The sequence below is a fragment of the Armigeres subalbatus genome, chromosome 3, assembly GCF_024139115.2.
Source record: "Armigeres subalbatus isolate Guangzhou_Male chromosome 3, GZ_Asu_2, whole genome shotgun sequence".
In the NCBI taxonomy this organism is placed as follows: domain Eukaryota; kingdom Metazoa; phylum Arthropoda; class Insecta; order Diptera; family Culicidae; genus Armigeres; species Armigeres subalbatus.
Genome location: NC_085141.1, coordinates 38866850 through 38887902, shown reverse-complemented (window position 1 = coordinate 38887902; position 21053 = coordinate 38866850). Strand labels below are relative to the sequence as shown.

Genomic DNA, 21053 nt, shown 5'->3' with positions numbered 1-21053 from the left:
ACAAATGACAGATGGTCAAAGAATGTAGAAATTCCAGGGGGGGAGTAAGCCTGTCATCCACTAATATAGAGATGAGTGACGTTTAACGCTCGCACACTTATGTGCAATTCGGCATTCGCGAAGTCGAAGCAAAATTCTTCACACAAACAATGACAGTTCTTTATGGGTTTTTACAGTAGAGCAACAGAGAGGAGGAGATGGCGGCCATGTTTCACTCAAACTCTGACAGATAGCAATGGGATTTCCCATAGGAGGGAAGAGCAGAATTTGCTTCGACTTCGCGAATGTGCTGGGAGCTGCGGATATATACCCAGCTAACCATTAAGCACTGTAATAAGCCTTATTTAACCCGTATAGCAGCTTTTCAGTGCTTATAAGCTTTATATGTGTTTTTCAAATGCTTATTGGCAGTATACTCTTCAGGCAGTAAAAGAAGCCGTATATCGGTATATAACGCTTTGATGGAAAGCTTATCAGCCCTGTGGATACAAGCCGAATAAGGGAACTATCAAAACCAATTTAGAGCTATCATCTACTGACGTTTGGATGAAATCAATAACAATAAATAATACCAGATAATACCTAGTGTTTTACAACCTGTCTCTTTTACTCGCATTTGGAACTGATATTATTGAGGGGGAAGGGGAACGGTGAGATGTTCCGGTGGGTGCACGACAATTATTTTTAAAGCCTACCATGTATGCTTTGCAGTAATAATGATTAACATTTGTACATATAGGAAACTAAATCATACTGCATGGAAAATGCAGGATAAATGTTTCATATTTATTCTCTAGCTATATTTATTAGTCGAAAGAAACCTGTTATAAAGGCGAACATAAAAAGTATTCACGGACTCAGCATGTTTTCACATTTCTTTTTTATCATTCCCCGCTCTTGGGATGAAGGCAGATGGAAACCATCTGTTTTTATCACTTGCCAGCAATACATCCACTCAATTTGGAGATGGATCAGATGGCAAACTCACCGGTACTTGAACCAAATCCTTCCACCAAGTGTTCAGGCGTTCAAGCCCGGAGTTAAACATAAATGGCAAAAAAATCATCAAGTCGTCAAAGGGAAGAAAAAAGAAAGAACACATCAAGATGTAAATAAATATTTTTCGTTTCATATTTTTTCATTTCGTTTCAACTCGTCTAAATATTTTGACATTTTATTGGCATAGGCGTGGAAAAATAGGTAGGGGCAAGCACTATATCAGCCAAATAATTCGCCAAAAGCGGCTTTTGAGCAGCACTTATGTGTAATTTAAGTCTTACTAGCACTGTTGACCAGGTTTTTAATGCGACTATAGAACCGAAATAAATTCGATTTTAACTGCTTAATGGTTACTTGGGATCCTCTATCCAGTTTTCCGCGAGTGGTAATGGCCGCCAGCTTGCCTGCGGGTTAGTCTCAGATTTGACGTTTCTGGAGGTCAACTGCACCCACCGCTCCGAACATTCTGACCAATGTTGCATATAAGAAGGTGCTGATTCAGTGAATTCAACCCTTCTTATATACCACATTGATCAAAATGCTGGAATGGTGGGTGCAGTTGACCTCCAGAAACGTCAAATCAGAGACTAACCCGCAGGCAAGCTGGCGGCCATTACCGCTCGCGGAAAACTGGATAGAGTCGAAACGATTGTCAAAATCTCCAAAATCTCCAAAGCAAGCTGTCAAAAAGTATCCATCGCATCGAGAGAGTTTGTGAGCATTCTGAGCACAGCCGAGAGAGTACACGTGTAAATCAACTCATACTAATTATAGTTCATTTCTAACAAAACTCAATTATTTGGTGTCACTTCAAACCTATCGAGTGCTATCGAGGAATTTTATTAAGTGAACAGCATGATTTAATTTTACGATCGGCACAATAATTTATGCAATGTAGTAACTCGATGAAATCTTTGAAATAATTTTTTAAAAGATAAACATAATAATAATTCAATGTGAGAGAATCGTGCGTGTACATTGAACACTGAGAGGAAATTTTCGGCTTTCAAGCAAAATATCTTGAAAATTAGAATCGATCGAGTCCGCAGCTCCCAGGGCATGTGTAAATACATGTTTGTTTTCCTTCTGGTCATAAGGTTGGTATCGTGTTCAAAAGAAATTCCTTTTTCTATCCCAATCCCATGTTAAATTCCGTTTACTGAATCGGAAAAGTAAAAAGTTGAAAAGAAATTTCTTCAACAGTATCCACCTGAAAAGAACAAAAATCAAAAAGGGAATTTGTAAGGTTCCCACGCAAACTAATGGGAGATGTCACTTTACTTTCGGAAAAATAGTCTGCTCGATTATTCCGCAAGTAAAAGTGACATTTTGCTCCGTGCAGATCAGTTGTCAAAATTCCGCTTGGTAATATTGAACAAAATTCCGTAACCTCTCTACTTTTTAAGTGGATACTGGGCTATAACCTCAAAATTGATCGAGTCATCACGATGGTTGCGAAGGAGTCAAAAAATATATGGAAATATACTCATTTTTACCCAAACTTTGCTGAGTGTTTGTTTTCCTTTTATCGCCACTCACACATTCGGACGTGAGAATCTCAATAGAGCTTGCTGACGTTAAGTCATCTTTCTCTTGCACGCGCACAGAAAGAATGGGTTTTGGTTTCATCGAGAAACGCTTCCGGAGCGTTTCCCGATGAAAACAAATCCTATTTTCCCCACGCGCTTCAAAGAGAAGGATGAGTAAACCACCGACGAACCGACGTGCCACTTCATAGAAAATAATTCAAATTTGCTGCCCACGACGCCATGATGAAAAATCATCGAACACTACCGCCACCCCCATAATGGTTCGCGAAGTTTTCATAGCTCAGCCAGCAACCTACGTGTATTAACATTGCAGCGGAGTTGTGTCTTAGCTCATTTGACAGGAGCGATCGCCCGCAAAAGCGAATGACCGTTAAAAAGTGTGAGACAATCAGAGAGCGCCAGTGACACGTCGGTTCGTCGGTGAGTAAACGTCAGCAAGCTCTGGGGCGCACACTTAAGGGTCTGTTGAAATATTACGTAACGCAACGGTGGGGGTTGTTTGATTTTTGTAGCGCTTTGTTACACAAAATATAGGGGGTGGGGGTCCAATCAAGCTTTGCAAATAACTTTTATTATTCATGCACATAAAACTTAAAATTTGGGGGCTCTTCAATTTTATGTGCAACACACTCATAAAATAAATGCGCATCTAATCTAATTCAATTTGCTTTTCCAATATAATCTAAATGCAGCTGCAAATATTATTCATGTGGCCTGCTTCATAAACCAAATGCACTTAGTTTAGTTTTTTGTATTATTTATAAAATAGGTTAACAAAAACACTATGTATTTAAATAAAGGTTTTTAAGTATAATTTTCTGTTAGAGGAATAAAATCACGATGTTTACAATCGATGGTAAAATCAAGCTCTATCTGGAATAAGGGCGAATGTCGCAAGAGAGAATTCTCTTCGTCGACTTCCCCTCTTTTAAATAAAAGTGACAAGCAGCGGATTTCTTTATGGTTTCTCACCTCAGAACGATATAAAACAATGCGAACTTGCATTCTGAGGGGATAAACTGCAAGGAAATCTCCTGCTTGTCACTTTTATTAAAAAGAGGGGAAGTCAGGAGGGTGAAACGCCTGTCATCCGCGGTACAATGGCACTCTACCCTACATCGTTTTTAATTCTTCTGTTTTTGGTACCCTGTTTCTGGGTAGTATACCCGAATGCAGTGCTCATTTTGGGTGATTGGTTCGTACGCAGTTAGTGCCAATTATCGGCAATTAACTTCTCCTGGCGAAAACTTGCCATTAGTTGAGGTACATCGAGTCTTTTGTGTTTGTATGGCTTCTTTATGTCGAAAAATAGCTCGTCGATACTTCCGAAGTTTTGTTAACATGAGTTAAACAAAATTAAAACAAAAACATTGTACGCCATATATTGAATGAATGGTGGGTAGGCGTATTAGCCTTCTCTTCAGTCTCCTATGGTAAATATCTGCGGATAGAGCCGCTTTTCTGCGCTCAAGCGAGCAGAGGGATATTTTGAAATCACTCCCATAAACAAAATTATTTTGCATTTACTTGGCTTTCAAACATTTCCCGCTCTTCGAATTTCTCTTTCCACGCTGCATGAGAGCGCACAAATGCGCTAGACTCTACATGACTTTACGATTGTTTACATACATTCATGCTCCGATCAGCTGCTGAATCTCGTGAAATTTCGTAACGAATGCTTTTTAGTTGCATTCCCACTAATTTTCCACTCGAAATATAATGTGAGAATATTTGTTTCAAAGAATACAAAACTCAAACAAAGTTTATTTTTATTTTTTCCCAAAATAATAACAATACTTCTCAATATTAGATCAGAAACGAACATAACCACAATCTTCAATGTTTGGCTCCGGCACAATAGAAAATTTTGGCTTCAGTTTGACAACCAAATCGATTCTATCCGCACCACCCAGGTAAATATTAGCCTTCTCTTCAGTCCCCTGGTCTGAACAAGCTCGCAAGCAGCCGTATTATGGCATTGTGCACTACGCCTAGGATAGGATGTGACAACTCAATTGAAACTGCCTTGTTGTTTTTTAGTCGGTTGCTCTGACGAGGTGGTCGCCAGTGCATCCAAATTAATTTAGTACAAAATCTTCCAAACATCAGGTATCAAAACTTGATGTTTTTCTTTCCGTTCCATCCATTATTTTTGTAAGAGAAGCGAAAGACTAACAGTGAGAAGTTTTCGCTAATGAAAATATGATTTTGAGACCGAAATTGACATAAAGGTGAATGATAATGCCCAAAATCATCAGTTTTAAACCTTTACAATCCTTTAGATAAATTTATATGGCGTTTGCAGTTCAGTATAAAATAGTTTTGTCCCAAAAAACTGGAACTCAAACATTTACGTGTTTTGCTTAATATCAACTTTACAAACCAGCAACACGGCCAAACTAACAACATGCTGCCCTACGAAAAACGCGCCGCCACCAATCGAAGTAATCGATTGTCATTTCCAACCTATCAGCAACCGGTACGATTGTGACAGAAAATCGGTACGATTTTTAATGACTACTTGGCACATCCTATCCTAGCACTACGCTACCGTCGTATCATCGCGCCGGCGGCCAAGCCGGCGGCTGTTTTCTCGCCATCAAGAAGAAAAGTGTTTCGTCTTTCACGGTTGATCCGTGCCGCGAACGGTCGCTGTCAAAAATCGACGAAGAAAAAACTCATCATCCGCAGCGCAGAGTTTCGGTCGGGTCGGAGATTCCTTCATCATTGTGTTCTGGGCTGTTTGTTCTTTTGGTTCCGTAAAAGTTGCGGTTGGTCGATATCCAACACGGTTCGCGGATCGGGTCACGGGACAATTCGTCGTAATTTTCCAGGGTACGGATTGAAGTTTCTTCTATATAATCACTGGAATAAGTTTCAATAAAATTATGATTGTGTCGTGCTTGCGCTGTGGTGGAAGCCATTAGCGATTATTGTAGTGGCTATGTGGAAAAAATGTTGGGTTTTCTGTTTCAGTGAAAAATTTGAAAGCTTGTTGGGAAGTTGAGTAAACTTGAGAGTTTCAAGAAAAAATATATTCTTGCTACAAAGGTGCATGTAATGGCGAAAAGTTTGCAATTTATTGGGGATCTGCGATTGAAAAGAATGATGCCACTGACTGCAGCAGCAGGTGATTGAGGTGGGGCGCATAAAATTCACAGTCGAGGGTGGAGCGCGTCCAGAAAAACGGTGTCAGTGATCTCGTCGCAATCGGGTTGACGGTTCTGCTGGCGTTGTGTAACATCAGCGATGATGGCGATGGAAGTGGAAATTGAATAATTTATTGCCGTACGTACGTCGTATTCGTTCATCATTTTGAAGGTGGATTCATGAAGTGCGAGCTCTTGGCTACTGAGAGGGAGTGGTAGACAAAAAATACACTTGATCGTCCGGTTGTTGGAATTAATTGCAAGACCGATGAAGAAACGTAACGGGAATAAAGATTGGAATAGTGGAATCACAGCGCGTATCAACTGAAAAAGAAAAACATCAAGTGAATTTAAAAATAATAAAATTTCATGGCATAGAAAACATACGGAGCTGTTACTAACTCTTTTTTTGTAGTTGATGAGTGTTTATTCAATTCTTTTCATAAACATAAGTTCTTTCGATTTTCTTCATTCGAAATACGAAAATTAAGGGGCAGAGAAACACAATTCTGGTAATGTAGAATACACATACTGGTTTATTTATGCTATTATGGGAGGGACGGTCGGTATCTTCATAAGGTTTAAAAATAATTATGTAGACAGATAGAAGTGCAAAACAAGTTTCTTGCACCGAGTTCAGCTAGTGCGGTTAAAACGTAATGAACTGAATGGTCCTCTTGTGCTTACTGTTTGTTATGAAGCTTGAACCAGCCGAAAAACAGCAAGAGCGGGATAAAGTAATGAATAATAGACTGTTTAATGCACTTCTGGGTACGAATCACTATTTTGTGTTGGTACGACTTATTTGTTATGTATATTATGAAAAGTTTCTATAAAACTGCTCCCATCATTCCCACCATTCAGCACCAAATGTCATCCTTTTGGAGCCCTTTATCTCCCAATCCCAATCGAATTATGTCCGACCGCGGGTCCATACTAATCTGACGAGTTACCCGATAGCGGGAGATCTCCCGCAATGCTGTCACCCAGGCTGGACTTCCGTATCGCGACGCTACCCTAGAGACACGCGCTTGCAGGCGAAGATCACGAGATTGTTGAGCATCACACCCCCCCCCTCCATTGTTTGAAAGATCTCTTGGAGGTGATGTCACAGACGCCGACCCTAATTGTCGCCTCCTGCACCGGTTATTATGCGCTCTCCGTCTTAACATGCAGCTTTTTGCTACGCAACCTATCCACGACGGCTGGATGGACTCTGCACTTAGTCATCGTTACGTCGTCGGCTAATCCCACTAGCTTGATTACTAGTATGGTACATACTTCATACTTCAATTATTGTCTTCAATCTCGTTGGACATCGCACGGGAGGAGCCAGCTGGCACTAGTGCTCGTCTTGTTTTGGCCATCACCACCCACTTTGATGGCCTTGTTTACTGCCAGCCTTGCCGCTTTGAATAGTTCTATGCGTTTTCCCTTACTTCAACCGAACAAGTACATTTGCGATCTTCTTCCGTTTGGCATAATGAGCATTTGGCATAATTTGTATGTATGCGGTGTTAAATTGAAGGTTGTATGGCATAATGACATTTGGGGCCTCCACAAACTGTAGTACCTTTCGGCTAAATCCGGTCCCGGTGTATACAAACATGATAAGTGAGAGATTTTTTCATTCTCCTTTGGATTCAACATGGCGTAAGCCCTTGTCGACTATCGGTGGTTGGTGACCAGTCAACTTCCAGCTTACCAACTTCGATCGCTGTAGAGATGCTGGCGAGTGCATTCGAACGATGCTGTAGAGATGACGACCTAAAAATATTTAAAGTAATCTCATCGCATCTCGATTGTTGTGCGCTTCAAGCCGATTTAGACGAACTCCAACTGTGGTGTTCGGAAAATGGAATGGCTCTCAACATAAGCAAATGCAAAGCTATATCGTTTTCTCGCTGAAATACACGTATCGAAAATGGGTATACGATAGGTTCCACTCAATTAGAACGTGTAGATTTGATCCGCGATTTGGGGGTGACCATTGATACCAAGCTTCGTTTTAATGAGCACATCAGCATGACTACCGCGAAAGCATTTGCTGCATTGGGTTTTATTCGTCGAAATACAAAGGACTTCACGGACATCTATGCACTCAAAGCACTGTACTGTTCAACGGTGCGAAGTATCTTGGAGTATGCAGTATGTGTGTGGTCCCCATACCACGTGACACAATCTATCAGGATTGAAAAGGTTCGTCGGACTAATCTGCAAAGGCTGTCTGTTTTTGATATTTAAAAAAATGTCGTGCAGTGTCCATATCTATTGCAAAACGTTACGTTTTACGCTCCTTCTCGGCATCTGCGTGAACGCGATCTTATTCTGATTCAGCGTCACAGGACGTCATATGGTTTTAACAACCCTCTGGAAAACTGTTTTCGGTCGTTTAATAGTGCAAGTGCTGTTTTTGATTTTAATGTGTCTAAACTAGTTTTTAAGAATAGAATAAGAAATATTAGATAAGAAGCAGTCTGAGGAGTTTTTTTTTATAATTCAAGACGAAGAAATAAATAAATGAACGGCTGGCGAACCAAAATGGCGTTGGTGGTCGGTAGCTTCATAGTAGCAATCTGTGTTCCCTGCGATCCTTTTCGCTGGCGGATGGACGTCTCAGAGCTCTTTCTCCGTTTTCATAAGCAGCGCTTCCCCCTTCTCCTTAGCCCTCTCCTTCCCCGCCCGACCGTTGTTGGTTCTTTTGGCCGGATTGACTTCCCGCCTCCGATGGCCGACTGGCTTGTTTCGCTCTTGCCCTCCTTTTACTCCCTTCGCTCTTGTTTGCTACCTTCTTGGGCCCCTCCTGGTCAGCGTTCTCCAGACACCTTTTGGCGTGTCCTGTGGGTAGAGCTTATTGTTGGGCGAGTTCCAGGCGCGCTTGTCGATTTTCCTTTCTGTCGCTCTATCGCCAAGTGCGAAATCTAACGCATGTTGTACCATGGTTGTGGTGCTTCGAAAGGAGAAGGGGACAGTCTGAGTATCCGTTTTGCAGCAAGAACCAAGTTGCGAAGCTTACGAGAGATGGTGGCCGCTATGAATGATGTTACAAATCAACTTGCCTCGGAAAGTGTGCTTCCAGTCCCTGTGCCCAGTGCCATGTTGCATTTCAACAGCTACTTCTTTCGAGTCGCGGAGCTGTCCATGCTCTCCGATCATGTTCCTCGTGGATGCGTTGGTTCTGTGGCAAAATTGCTGTTGGCTATTAGGTAAGACACTGTACGTAACTTTAAATCATTATGCCTGGAAATCTGCGCTCCCTCTCACTGCAGGGACGGGAATGGTTGACATTTATTTTTACCATTTATTCTTCCATGCAAATTAGAAAAATAAAAAACAAAACCACGGCAGCCGCAGCAGCAGCCAAGACAGTCAGAACATGCTTTTTACTATTTTCTCTCCCTACCATTAATGTTTTCGTACAATAATTTCACAACGTATAACCGTTTTTGGTGGGAAAAATTCATTTCATTAATCCTTGCACATTTTAGAGATAAGAACGAATAAATCAGTATCTACAGATAGCACTCCTTCTAGGCTTTGCGCCAGAGGTAATTAAACTCTATTCTGTGCTGTTTGCGCTGCGCACGAGCCGAAACAAAAAATCTCATGCAAATGTTGACCGCACGCTGGCACGACTCTAATGGAACGTACACATGGTCAAGCAGTTTGACCAACATTGACTCCACCTCTCGTTTATTCAAACATCCATCAAGTTTCACTAACAGCGACACGAACAATCAATTTATTCGACCAACAATATCACACACGAACGACCGAAGCGCCAACTTGAGCACAAACCATCAAAAAATATATGGGGGTTTGTGCAACTGCACTACAAATGCTCAAACATATTCGACGAACCTTGACTCCACCCCCGAAAACCAAAATCAAACCGTTTTAATTTTTTCCAACCGAGCCGCCAACTGTCAAATGGTTGTTCGAACAACTTCACACACGTTCAAACAAAGCAGCAACCGAAGCGTTTTCTTGGGGGCGGAGTCAATGTTCGTCAAACTGCTTGACTGGTGTGTACGTTGCATAACGTAGCAGCAAACAAACAGTTTGCTTCATCGGCAAAAAAAATGTCACGATGTCGCGTACATTTTTTTTGCAAAACTGTTTCGGCTTGTTTGGTGCATGAAATTTGACTGAATAAAATGTAAATATTCGCATAATCAGAGTGTTTTAATGTACATTTCCCAACACTGCTCACTATGCCTCATCGTTTGTTTGCGATGTTTGCGAGACTTGTGGCTCTTCTAGCACACTACCCACCGGCAAACTGTAATAATTATCTTTCTCAGTGCGGCTTACACCATCGTTGCAGTCAACTCAACGATTAAATTTTATTCTTCCGGGATCTGTACCTTCGGTCATTGACGCTTATCTAGAATCACCGCATAGCCAACCAGAATGCATGGTACTGACTTTGGGTCCAGCTCCGCACGCTCGACCTTAGTAACATACGACATTGCTCTTGAACCGGAAACACATACGTGATAGGGCAGGTTCGGTTTTCTTCTCGTAAACTTCTCCAAACTTCGTTGACGGTCGGTTGATTAGGTAGACCGTTGTTGCCACTGCTTCTGTCCAAATCCGTTTGTCCAACTTGCCGCCTACGACGAAGGTTATTCAATTGGCATCATAGATAAAGGTGACAAAATACTTGTTCCCACCAAGGTTTCTCCATCATTCCACACACATCCGAGTGGACCAGCTCGATGACCTATCTTGCCCTCGACTCGTGGGACTTTCACAGTTACTGTTGATGCTTTCCTGCAGCACATGAAAGACGGGATAACATCATTCGTTTTGGAGTTTCTATTCCTGTCACCATGGCAGGTAATCGCTCCACGCTGGACGTGCCACTCATGCACTCGGTTAAACAACCTGGTTCAATCGGTAGAGGCCATCCTTCTCACGTCCCACAGCGATAACTTCTCCCGTAGGCTCGTGCAATAGCCTTTCTGGCCGATACGACTCACAGCAAGAAGGTCGAACGCATAAAACGTTAGTGACATGCGTCTGCTACGTAGCTTGACTGCGACACCTTCTTTGTGTCTACAAGAGCCTCGTCTCTTCACATATGGTTTCCAGCTCCAGAATAAAGTATGTATCTATTCTCACGATTAAATATTTAAGAGCGTCTTAGAGGAAATGTTACACAGTTAAAAATACTTCTCTCTTCCATTTACTTCCGCTATATTCACTTTTGTATCAACAGATACGTATTTCGTTTTCTACTTGAAAGTCGATTATAAAACGCTGAGAAAGTTTTCAAGTAGAAAACGAAATACGTATCTGTTGATACAAAAGTGAATATAGCGAAAGTAAATGGAAGAGTTAAGTATTTTTAACATTGTAACATTTTCCCCTAAGGCGTTCAATATTAATTATTCATTAATTATTCTTTAGACAGTTATAAGGCACAATTCTTCCATTTACTTCCACTATAATCAGCTTTCTTTGTATCAGAACTGTGAAGTCTTATAACTATCTATTTCTCATATTGGTTCATTCCGACGCGTAGTTGCCGAGCTTCTTGCGATTTGTCCTTCTTGATGGCTTAATTCAGATACGTTGCCAGTGCGTCACTTGATCTTCCAGCACTGGAACGAGGCTCGAATGTCACGTCCTACAGAATCTATGATTTGACCCAATCTACCGTCCATTTCACTCGTCCTCAAAATTGCGTCCACATACTCTTCAACAGCCTTTCAGCTGCAATCTCATCGGCTTCCGCAGTAGGGTAATCTTCCTGTACTTCCCGCTGTTCTAGAATGCCGTCTGGAGAATAATTCAAACTTGTTTGGTTGGTCGGACGTTCTGAACCAGACATTATTTGTACCATTCGATATTCAAGAAAATCGTCGCTAAAGTACGATCCGAAAAGTCGTCGAATCTGAGCGTTTATTATTATTTCTCAGACTAAGGCCGGAAAGGCCTGTGCAGTAAATAACAGTCCTCTCCATTCAACTCGGTGCATGGCTACTCGTCCGCAACCACGCAGTCTGCTGAGGATCCGTAAATCAGTTTTCCACGCTGCGCACCTCGCCACCGACATTTTGGCTACAGCTGATACTTCCTTGTCCGACATTTTGGCTACAGCTGATACCTCCTCTATGTACCGTCTTCCATCTGCACCCCATCATAAATAGTACGCGACACTTTCCTCTCAAAAACTCCGCGTGCGCGTTGATCCTCCATGAGCATTGACCAGTTCCAGGTCCAGGTCTTTGCGGAGTCCAAAGTACGTACAATTTCCTAGCATGATGTATCTTCGACTTTTTCTGCGGGTATCGTTATTGGAGGTCACCCAAGTACACGAATTATTAAACCACCTCGAATTCGTTACACCTATACAAACTCGTGGTGGGTGACTTACATTGTCCTCTTTTGAGCCTCTTCCTATCATGTACTTTGTTTTCGACGTATTGATGACTAGTTCAATCCATTAAGTTTCCCTTTTCAGTCTGATGTAGGCTTCCTCCATCTTCTCAAAGTTACGTTCCATAATATCAATGTCGTCGGCGAAACCAAATAGCTGAACGGACTTCGTAAAAATCGTACCACACGTGTCAATCCCTGTCCTTCGTATTACTTCCCTGTGAATTTTATGAATAAACGCAGAGCTTTAACAAATAACGTGTGGTTTATTTGAAGTTCAGTTTGAGAATGAATAGGAAGAATAACATGTCAAAGAAGAAAGATTGCTATGATGGAATTACAACGATTGTACACGATATATTGGTTACTTTGATCACTCAATCGTCTAGTCCTAAATTCCTTTTTTAATATTTGAAATCTTCCACTATCCAATGACATTGTAAAAATGTCGGCTAATTGATCTTGAGTGCCAACTGCTTTAACTTGGATTCTTCCTTCAGCAATGTGATCCCTGATAAAATTATGTTTAACGTCTATGTGCTTACTGCGTTTTGTTTCCAAACGTTTTGCCATGCCAGTACAACCTTTGTTGACTTCATAGATGATTACTGAAGTTTGGGGATTTTTCACTCCCATATCCTCAAGAACTCGGACCAGCTAACCAGCCACATATTCTGATTCACTCAATGAGATAGCTACTGTTGTTTGTTTCTTGCTACACCACGACATCCAGACTTCCGACCTTCGTTATCAGCCGCCTGGTCCGCATCAGCAAAGCCGACCAATACTGGTTCATTAGTTCGTTGCATCCTTAATACAGTTTTACCACTTCCCTTCAAATAACGGACGACCCTCTTTAAACATTGCCAGTGTGTTTCTGTAGGTTTTTGTTGGTATCGTCCCAAATATGGCAGAAGTCCGGTCGGACACACATTTGATGGACATGAAACTGTTTGTGGACTCTTACTGCTAAAACCGTTCTAATGGAACTCAGTTTGGCAATCGGCGCATACGTTTCATCGAAGCCCACACCACATCGTTGCTAATAGTCCTTTACTAACCGAGCTTCATACCGAATTGCGCGCCCATCTTAATTTTCCTTTACGCGGAAAATCCACTTCGATTTAATGAGTTTCACACCAAATGAACAGGGCGTTACCTTCCACACACCGTTCAACGTCAATGATTTGAGCTCTTCATCTACTGCACTCAGTCATTCAGCACGACCATTTCGGACTTCTAAATCTTTGTAGGTACATGTGTAGAATACAAGCCAACAGAAGTTGCACTGTAACCGGTGAAGAAATTACGCTCCCGTTCGCTGCGCCTCAACACCGGTTGTCCTACAGACTCGTGTTGTTCTTGTTGCGAAGGGAGCGCCCCAGTATATTCTGCCTCAAAATCATTCTCGTCGTCAGAAATACATGCATCAACAGATGTTTGCTTGGGACTAGCACTCATCTTCAATGTACAAGTACTGGTGATCTCATTTATTAGGTCATACTGGCACCTGCCACGTCAGAATGCAAGTCAATGTAGGGAAGGGGGAGGAAATGATGATGTAATCACTCGTTCACTGCAAGCCGAATATACCTCTGCACTTGCCACGAGTTCATACGGAACTTATTGGATTTTTGCCTTTCTCGTATACTAAGTATACGTAAAGGCTATATGATCGCTCCAAAAACAAACTTTTTATAGAAGACCCAGAGACCCAGAGTGTAATATATCAATCGACTCAGTTCGACGAATTGAGGTGATGTCTGTGTGTGTGTCTCTGCGCACCCACGTACTAAAATGTAGCAGAAGTGACACTCATTTTTCGAGCACTTATCCTCAACCGATTTGCTTGCAATAAGTTGCATTCGATGCAGACTTGGCCAGAAAGCTTGCCAGATTGGACTATGGGATCGGAAGTTATGGCCAAAATACATTTTTTTATTTACACGAGAAAGGCACCATCTCACACAGTAGGTTCAATCGATTCACAGACGTCCGAATGAATTCTTTCCAATGGTATTGTTGTTCTTGGACGCGTTCCGTTGAATGGTTCACTGCATTGATTTTCCAATATGCGTGTGCATCACAGAATGCCAGTTTATCAACTTTAAAATATGCACCTTTCACTAGATTGTTACTTACAATTGCCTTCATTCCTTGTTGACTTAGGTGTTCAAGTCTTTGATGCCACAAATTTCTCGTTTCAGTTTGACACAAATGTGCCGATATTATTGAGCTGTCCACTTCGATTTCGTAAAAAAATACCTCGCAAGTTAGCAGTAGCAATGACTTCGTTATCTTTCTTCAAAATTGCAACAGAATCAGAGGAAACTACCACAACGCCGGCCTTCGCCAGTTTTTTTTTACAGACATCAAGCTATCGCGTAACTCTGGGACGTAGAGCACATCTTTCATCGTCAACGACGTACCCTTCTTACTGCTTCCGACAATTGTTCCCACAATTTTCGAAACCAAAGTTTCTCCGTCTTTTGCTACCTGGATTTCGATGTGTTGATCTAGCTTACGAGACTACGTGAAAACTTCCGAAACCAGGTGATCGCTGGAACCCGAGTCTAACTTGAACATCAGCTTTCCGCTTCAAGGTTTCTCATTTTTGCGATTTTTGTTACGAAACTAACAGCCTTGCGTTGATCAGCGGAATTCGCTTCACCATTTATCTGACGGCAATCTTTCTTGAAGTGGTCTCGCTTACCACATTTGGTACATCTGTCTTGAAACTTGGATGGCTTTTGGCTTTTCTCTCCGCTGAATGCTGCTAACTTCAATTCACCTGAACTTCAACTCCTCGGCTATTAGGCGTTGATTCACGATTTCCAAACATAACTCTTCTTCAGGAATGTTTTCAAGGGCAGTTACTAAGGGATTTAATGTATCCATTAAGGTTTGGAACAACAAGATGAACTTCGATCTTCGCGCCCGCTGTTTTCAGTTGTTGAATCAGATATTCAAACACTAATATATGTGCTCTCATCGAATCCCCTTTTCTAAGCTACAAACGATTCAATTGCTTTCTAATAAGGTTTTGAGTACTTATAAATCGCTATGCAAAAGTGTTCTCGAGAGCTTTCCACATTTCCTTTGCTGTTTTCTTCTCACAGATAATCGCCAGACATTCGTTCGCCAGGAAACAAACGATGTACGACTTTGGCTTCTTATCTGCTTCTAAAAACTTCGTCTTCTCAGCAACTTCTTCGGGTGCTTCTTCCGTTAACGTATTCAACACGCCCACGAAGTCCAAAAACATCTTGACCATGACGCTCCAGTGCTAAAATCCTTCACCACCGTTATATTGTGGAATACCACCTACAGCGTCTCGCGTAAAGGTGCCCATAGCCTTTTATGAATGAACGCAAAGCTTTAACAAATAACGTGCGGTTTATTTGAGTAGTATGTGAATGAATAGGAAGAATAACATGTCAATGAAAAAAGATTGCTATGATGCAATTACAACGATTGTACACGATATATTGGTTACTTTGATCACAGTGAATTTGTTGACATAGCTGATCTAGAACAGTCAATGAACAGATGAGATGTTTGCGCGTTGTATTCGCGGCATTTCTGCAATATCTGGCTTACCCATGAATCCCGCCTGGTACTGCCCCACGAACTCTCTCTTGAAATTGGTGTTAGTCGGCGGCATAAAATTTGGGAAAGTACCTCGTGGGCGGCGTTTAGCAATGTGGTAGATGCTACAATCCAGCCTATCGCTATTTTTGCTGATGAGACACACGACACCTTCCTTCCACTCCACCTGAAGAACCTCTTCCTCTGGGAATCTGAGCGTTGTCCGGATAAATAACGGCACGTCATCCTTGGCCATCACCATGTGAATTCCGACGGAAGATATTTTAGCTTCTTCAGGGATTGATGGGACACGCTGTTCTCTGCTCGCACTCTCTTGCTTGCTGATTTTCTCCACCGTTAAATATTCACAAGCTGCTAGAACCGTTGTCTTGAACGGAATCAACATTTGGTTTTGATGCTTGAAGTTGATATTCACGGTAGACATCTTACTTTTCTTTTTTACAGAAACCATAGGTCGTTGGCCTAAAGTTCCTATTCACCATGATCTTAGTTACAGCTTCCAAAGAATAGGATTTTTATACAGCTGCTGGACCGCGTGCTCCTTGATAAACAGTCGCTCGTAAACCTCTTGTCTTGCCGGGGGCCGCCGTTGAACAGTATTATTCATGTAACACAGTGTCTAGCTTGGTGTTTAAGTGACAAAATAATAATATGCTACAATAGAGTTTCGGCAATAACTTCTGATAAGAAAATTATTTTCAGCTCGTCGAGTCGAGTCTAGTACGAGACACTAAAGACGACCTTACTGTTGAAATATGTCCCTTGTGATTGTGTGTGAAACATTTCAATAACCAGATACGCAGATGTTTATGCTGTTGAGTGATTATCCCTATTATAATAGGGGGATTCACTTAACGGCGTAGGTTGCTGTGTATCTGTTTATGGAAATGTTTCATAGGCGATTTGAAATATGTCCCTTGTGATTGAGTGTGAAACATTTCTATAATCAGATACGCAGCGACCTACGCCGTTAAGTGTATACCCCTAATATGCTTTTTACAAACTTATTTTGTTGTATTTGCATGGCCTACTTTTCCCATCCACGCGAACCATCCATTTGTCAGTTGAGTCATCCATCTCCACTCACTGATCGGAAGTCATCTGTATTTGCACGGCTCGTTCTATCAGCTGACACCCACTTTATAATTGGTATGGGGCGCACAAGCTAAGGCCATGGGTACATGATTTGTGTTGTGCTGTAAGTGCACACCATACAGACCACTTACGCGAGAAGCCGATAATGTGCCATAGCTAAGATAACACCAAGCCACAGATATTAATCAAATCCATCGTTACGAAACCACTTGCGATAACTTTTGTTATTTACTTTCACGAAACCAGATGACAGTATGTAATGTAAAATTGTCTTATCTCGAAATATGAAAACTCACAATGGTCACCTTCCGTATTTGGGAAATTTCCTCCAGTTTTGCGTATGCTTGTCTGTGACCCAACCGAGAAGATTTCCCCTTGAAGGCCGTACAGCCGGATGAATTGTTGAGGCCATTGTCGCCTGCCGCAGACTATGGCCGAGGCCGACAGGAAGCAGGCTTCAGTTCTTATCAGACGATCCGTTAGCCGAAAACAGAATCGGAGTAACTGTCACAAGTTCAAGTCCATTTGAACTGAGTTATTTTGGAATTATTTGAAGATAAGCGCATTGTTCAACGGGGGTAGTTCAAAAACAAACAAATGTACATGGATGATTTATAAGGCTCGATAGAGCTCAATTTGTAAGTTTACTTTCATTCATTCATAGCAAATTTAACGACAACGAGTGATTTAGGTATAGTACTCCTTTGACAATACAAGTAACCCAGAAGTCTGCATTCAGTGAAATAATTCAACCAAAATCAACCAACTCGTATGGAACAGTTTTTGAATTGGTGGTTATTTTGAACACGTGCCGTTTAGGCAGTGCTCTGAAGCGTTACGCCCCATAGCAGCAGTAAACCAGTGTGTGATATGAATTTCAAATTATCATCATCCCGGCGAGGAAAGCTTCCCCTGTGGATGTGCTGCTGATGCAAAAATAATAAAACTTTTTATATGATGTGAATTGTAGATTGTTTTTTATTTCTTGGTTTCCAGAAGTATCAACGCATTAACGAATACGACGAAGTCGGAATACAGTGAGATTGCCGTCACAGTTGAAAACAGCGACCTAAGAAGAAAAGAAGATTAATAACGAAGAGAAAACCAATTTCGCTAGCGGAAAAGTGATAGTGAATTCCCACAGCCTACTGTGATGTGATGTGACACACGGAAGAAATGAGCGGCAACCACAGCAATGTGCACTTCGAGCAGCAGGCTGCTGCCATGGGAATAGGGCGGCAAGAATTAGCGTGCTGTGATAACGAAGATATGTGATAATTCCGATCGGAAGAAGCAAATAGGAAGTAGTGTGTAAATGCGCTTATCGTCAGTACCCGCCGCCTTGTCAGTTGCAGTGTGTATGTGGAATTGATAGTGAACCGCTAAGGGGAACGATCTTGGGGCGTCATCTTGCTGTGTTTTGTGGTGGTTCACGTGTCTTAGAACGGGAGCTGTAGGAGATTTACGGTGATTCGAACACACATAGTTACGGATAGAAACAGAGCGGAAGCTGCAAGATGACGGTGGATTTTAACGATTACTTTTGGGTGAGTTGTGCTGCATGCGTGGAATATGCTGACACATGAAGAGATAAAACCGTATTGTTAGGTGATGTTATTGATTACACATTGATGAACATTGTTTTTTCTTTCGTTACATAAATGAACTAATCGCGTAGGTATTGGTAGTTATCAAACATTGATTTTCGGTACTGAGAGCCTGACGTTTGACTCATTCAATTAAATGTTGTTAATATGACTTCCTGTCCAACTTATGAAAACACCTTTTATGTCGATATTTTATGACAATACGCATAGATGGATCAAACTATCACATGCAAGAATAAACTTCCTTAGGGTCTGTTTCATTTGGGGAATTAAACTGAAATTAAACTTAAAAGTGACATTTCAATAATTATCGAATAATCCTGCTCGCAGAGCAAGACCTGTCCTGTCACCTTTGACCTGTCACTTTTAAGTTCAATTCTCCAAATGAGACATACCCTTAAGCAGAGATCGGAGTTATTTGTATTTTCTAATTGTAACTTTAAAGTTTAACTTTGAGTTCAACCTAGGAAAATAGAGTCGATAGCAACAATCTAACGCTGTTATTTATTTAACTATGTACATATAATGCATCGAATGTGCGACTGCTTATGTATTAATTGATTGCACCGAGAAAGGTGTTGACGACCTTTGAACAGATTATCTGGTAGTGGCCCAAGCAACCAAAAGTACGCATAAGATGGGATGTTTTGGCTTAAGGCTCTATAAACCGTAATAAATTCGATAATGACGATGATTTTATTCGAATCCGCACTAATACTAATAAAGTTTTGAAGTAAATCAATATTTTGGGGCTATTTACGGACTTACCCTCCATCATAATATATTCATTGCATTTCCATATTAATTCTTCACTAATCAAAACTAGCAATTACTGAGGAATTGCTGGAAAAACGCTGAAAACTGCGTTTTTCCTTGGCCGATATTCGTATGTTCATCGAACGCATACTAACGTTCGAACGTTCGGATGAAACACATACACATTCACTTGATTTTTCACTTGATCTTTTCCCATTGTTTCCTTGATTTGATCACTCCTAAAACATATTCACTAACTGAGCTTCACATTTTTCTTCAACCTTGACTACCAATTAATTCACTTCACGCCCAAAAACTGTCGAAAACTGCTTTCCAAAAATCGAAGTGAGAGACAAATTTGACGACCGTATTGTGAATGCAATAAAATGCGGAAGACTCAAATTCACTAGCGCAATAAGTGAAATGGTGAGTTCAAAATCTACGCGATGCAACTTCATTCATTCCGAACAATACAACGTATACGCCAGCCAACACGCAAACAAAGGTGTGCATACACAAGAAAATAATCATCTCTTCTCCGTTGCCAGATTTGTTTATTGGAAAAAAACATTGCTGTTTGTCAGATTGAACAAATATACCAGAAATAAATATTTAAACATGTTATGTAAGCTTCTGTTAAATTCCAAGTGGGTAATAACAAATTTTAAACCGATAAATACCCGTATATTTGATACACCGTGAACATGTGTTATGATATAGAATAAACATTTCGTCAAGTCTGGCAACATTATGCATCAGCTGGCATATTTTTAACACCCCATTTCCACCCACCCCAGTTGTAAACAACATTTATCTGCATTTTTCCGTACCAATTGCCTCACTATTACAAACAAGCGATACAGTCATTATTTTCATTTTATTTTGTGATGGAGTCTTGAGCCTTAATCAGCTTGCATTTAAAGTACCTAATTTTGTGTATGGCTGGAGCGCAAGGGTGAACTTTGAAGTTCTGTTAAGGTGCTTGGAACTCGATGTGAACCAAGAGTGAACTTGTTGGTTCAGTTAGGAACAAATTTAAGTAAAATGTGAACTTTTGGTTGCTTCCCGATCAAGAATGCATAACAAAATTATAACAAGGGGAGTTATTTATTTCAGAAAAATAATGTAACAAAATGTGTCATAAAATTGGCTGGTTAGTTAAAATAACAAAAATTATATCAAAATTCCCTCTAGCCGTAACATAATTATATCAGAGGTTGTTACCTTCATTTCAACATTATAACAACCGTTGATATGATTATGAGGTACAAAAATTTACTTTCATGGTAATTGCCTACATCACGTATAAAAATGTGGTACGCTACAACGCCGCATTTCCATCCATAATGTAGGCAATTAACTTTATACTAGCTATTAACATCGAACATTGATTCAAGTTATACTGGAGGTGATTACCTCCGCTTTTTTCCAATATCAAAAAATATAGGCAATTATTTTGTGTAAATATACATAACTAATGTTGTTATAATTTTGATATGAAATAAAACTGGCCGAAGACACATTTTTATCGAATTATCTAATTATAACACACGTTGTTTTAATAACAACCATTGATAGAATTGAGTTATAATTTTGTTATAAATTCCTGATCGGGTTGGGGGGCTATTTATTGGTGAAAGTCTTTTTTTTCTGGCGGGTTTCCATACCATTTTTTTGTGGTCACGTAACTAACACATTGTTCATTTTACTGGAACTATTTTTGGGTGTACATCTAACCTACTAATATTTTCAGTTGTTCAACGTTGTGAATTATGTGTAATGTATAAATAATTGTTCCGTTAACAAATTCCGGTGAAGAGCTTTATATAGAAAAATCAGCAAATTGAGCTTTTTTGCTAGGCGTTGAATGTCCTGTCAGTACGACATCTGGTTGTAGACAC

General features: G+C 40.8%; 1 protein-coding gene across 17 annotated transcripts in view; it reads left to right on the top strand.

Moving 5' to 3' along the window:
- The first annotated feature begins 5186 nt into the window (after positions 1 to 5186).
- Positions 5187 to 21053, top strand: part of LOC134220842 (F-BAR domain only protein 2) — an 85655-nt gene continuing 69788 nt past the window's right edge. For 2 of the 17 annotated variants that reach the window (XM_062699977.1, XM_062699975.1), the window contains exons 1-2: positions 5191 to 5384; positions 17786 to 18336. In XM_062699977.1, coding sequence (XP_062555961.1) covers positions 18307 to 18336 — 30 coding nt within the window. In that variant the 5' untranslated portion in view covers positions 5191 to 5384; positions 17786 to 18306. The other 15 variants (XM_062699963.1, XM_062699969.1, XM_062699961.1 and 12 more) reach the window with 15 other exon arrangements.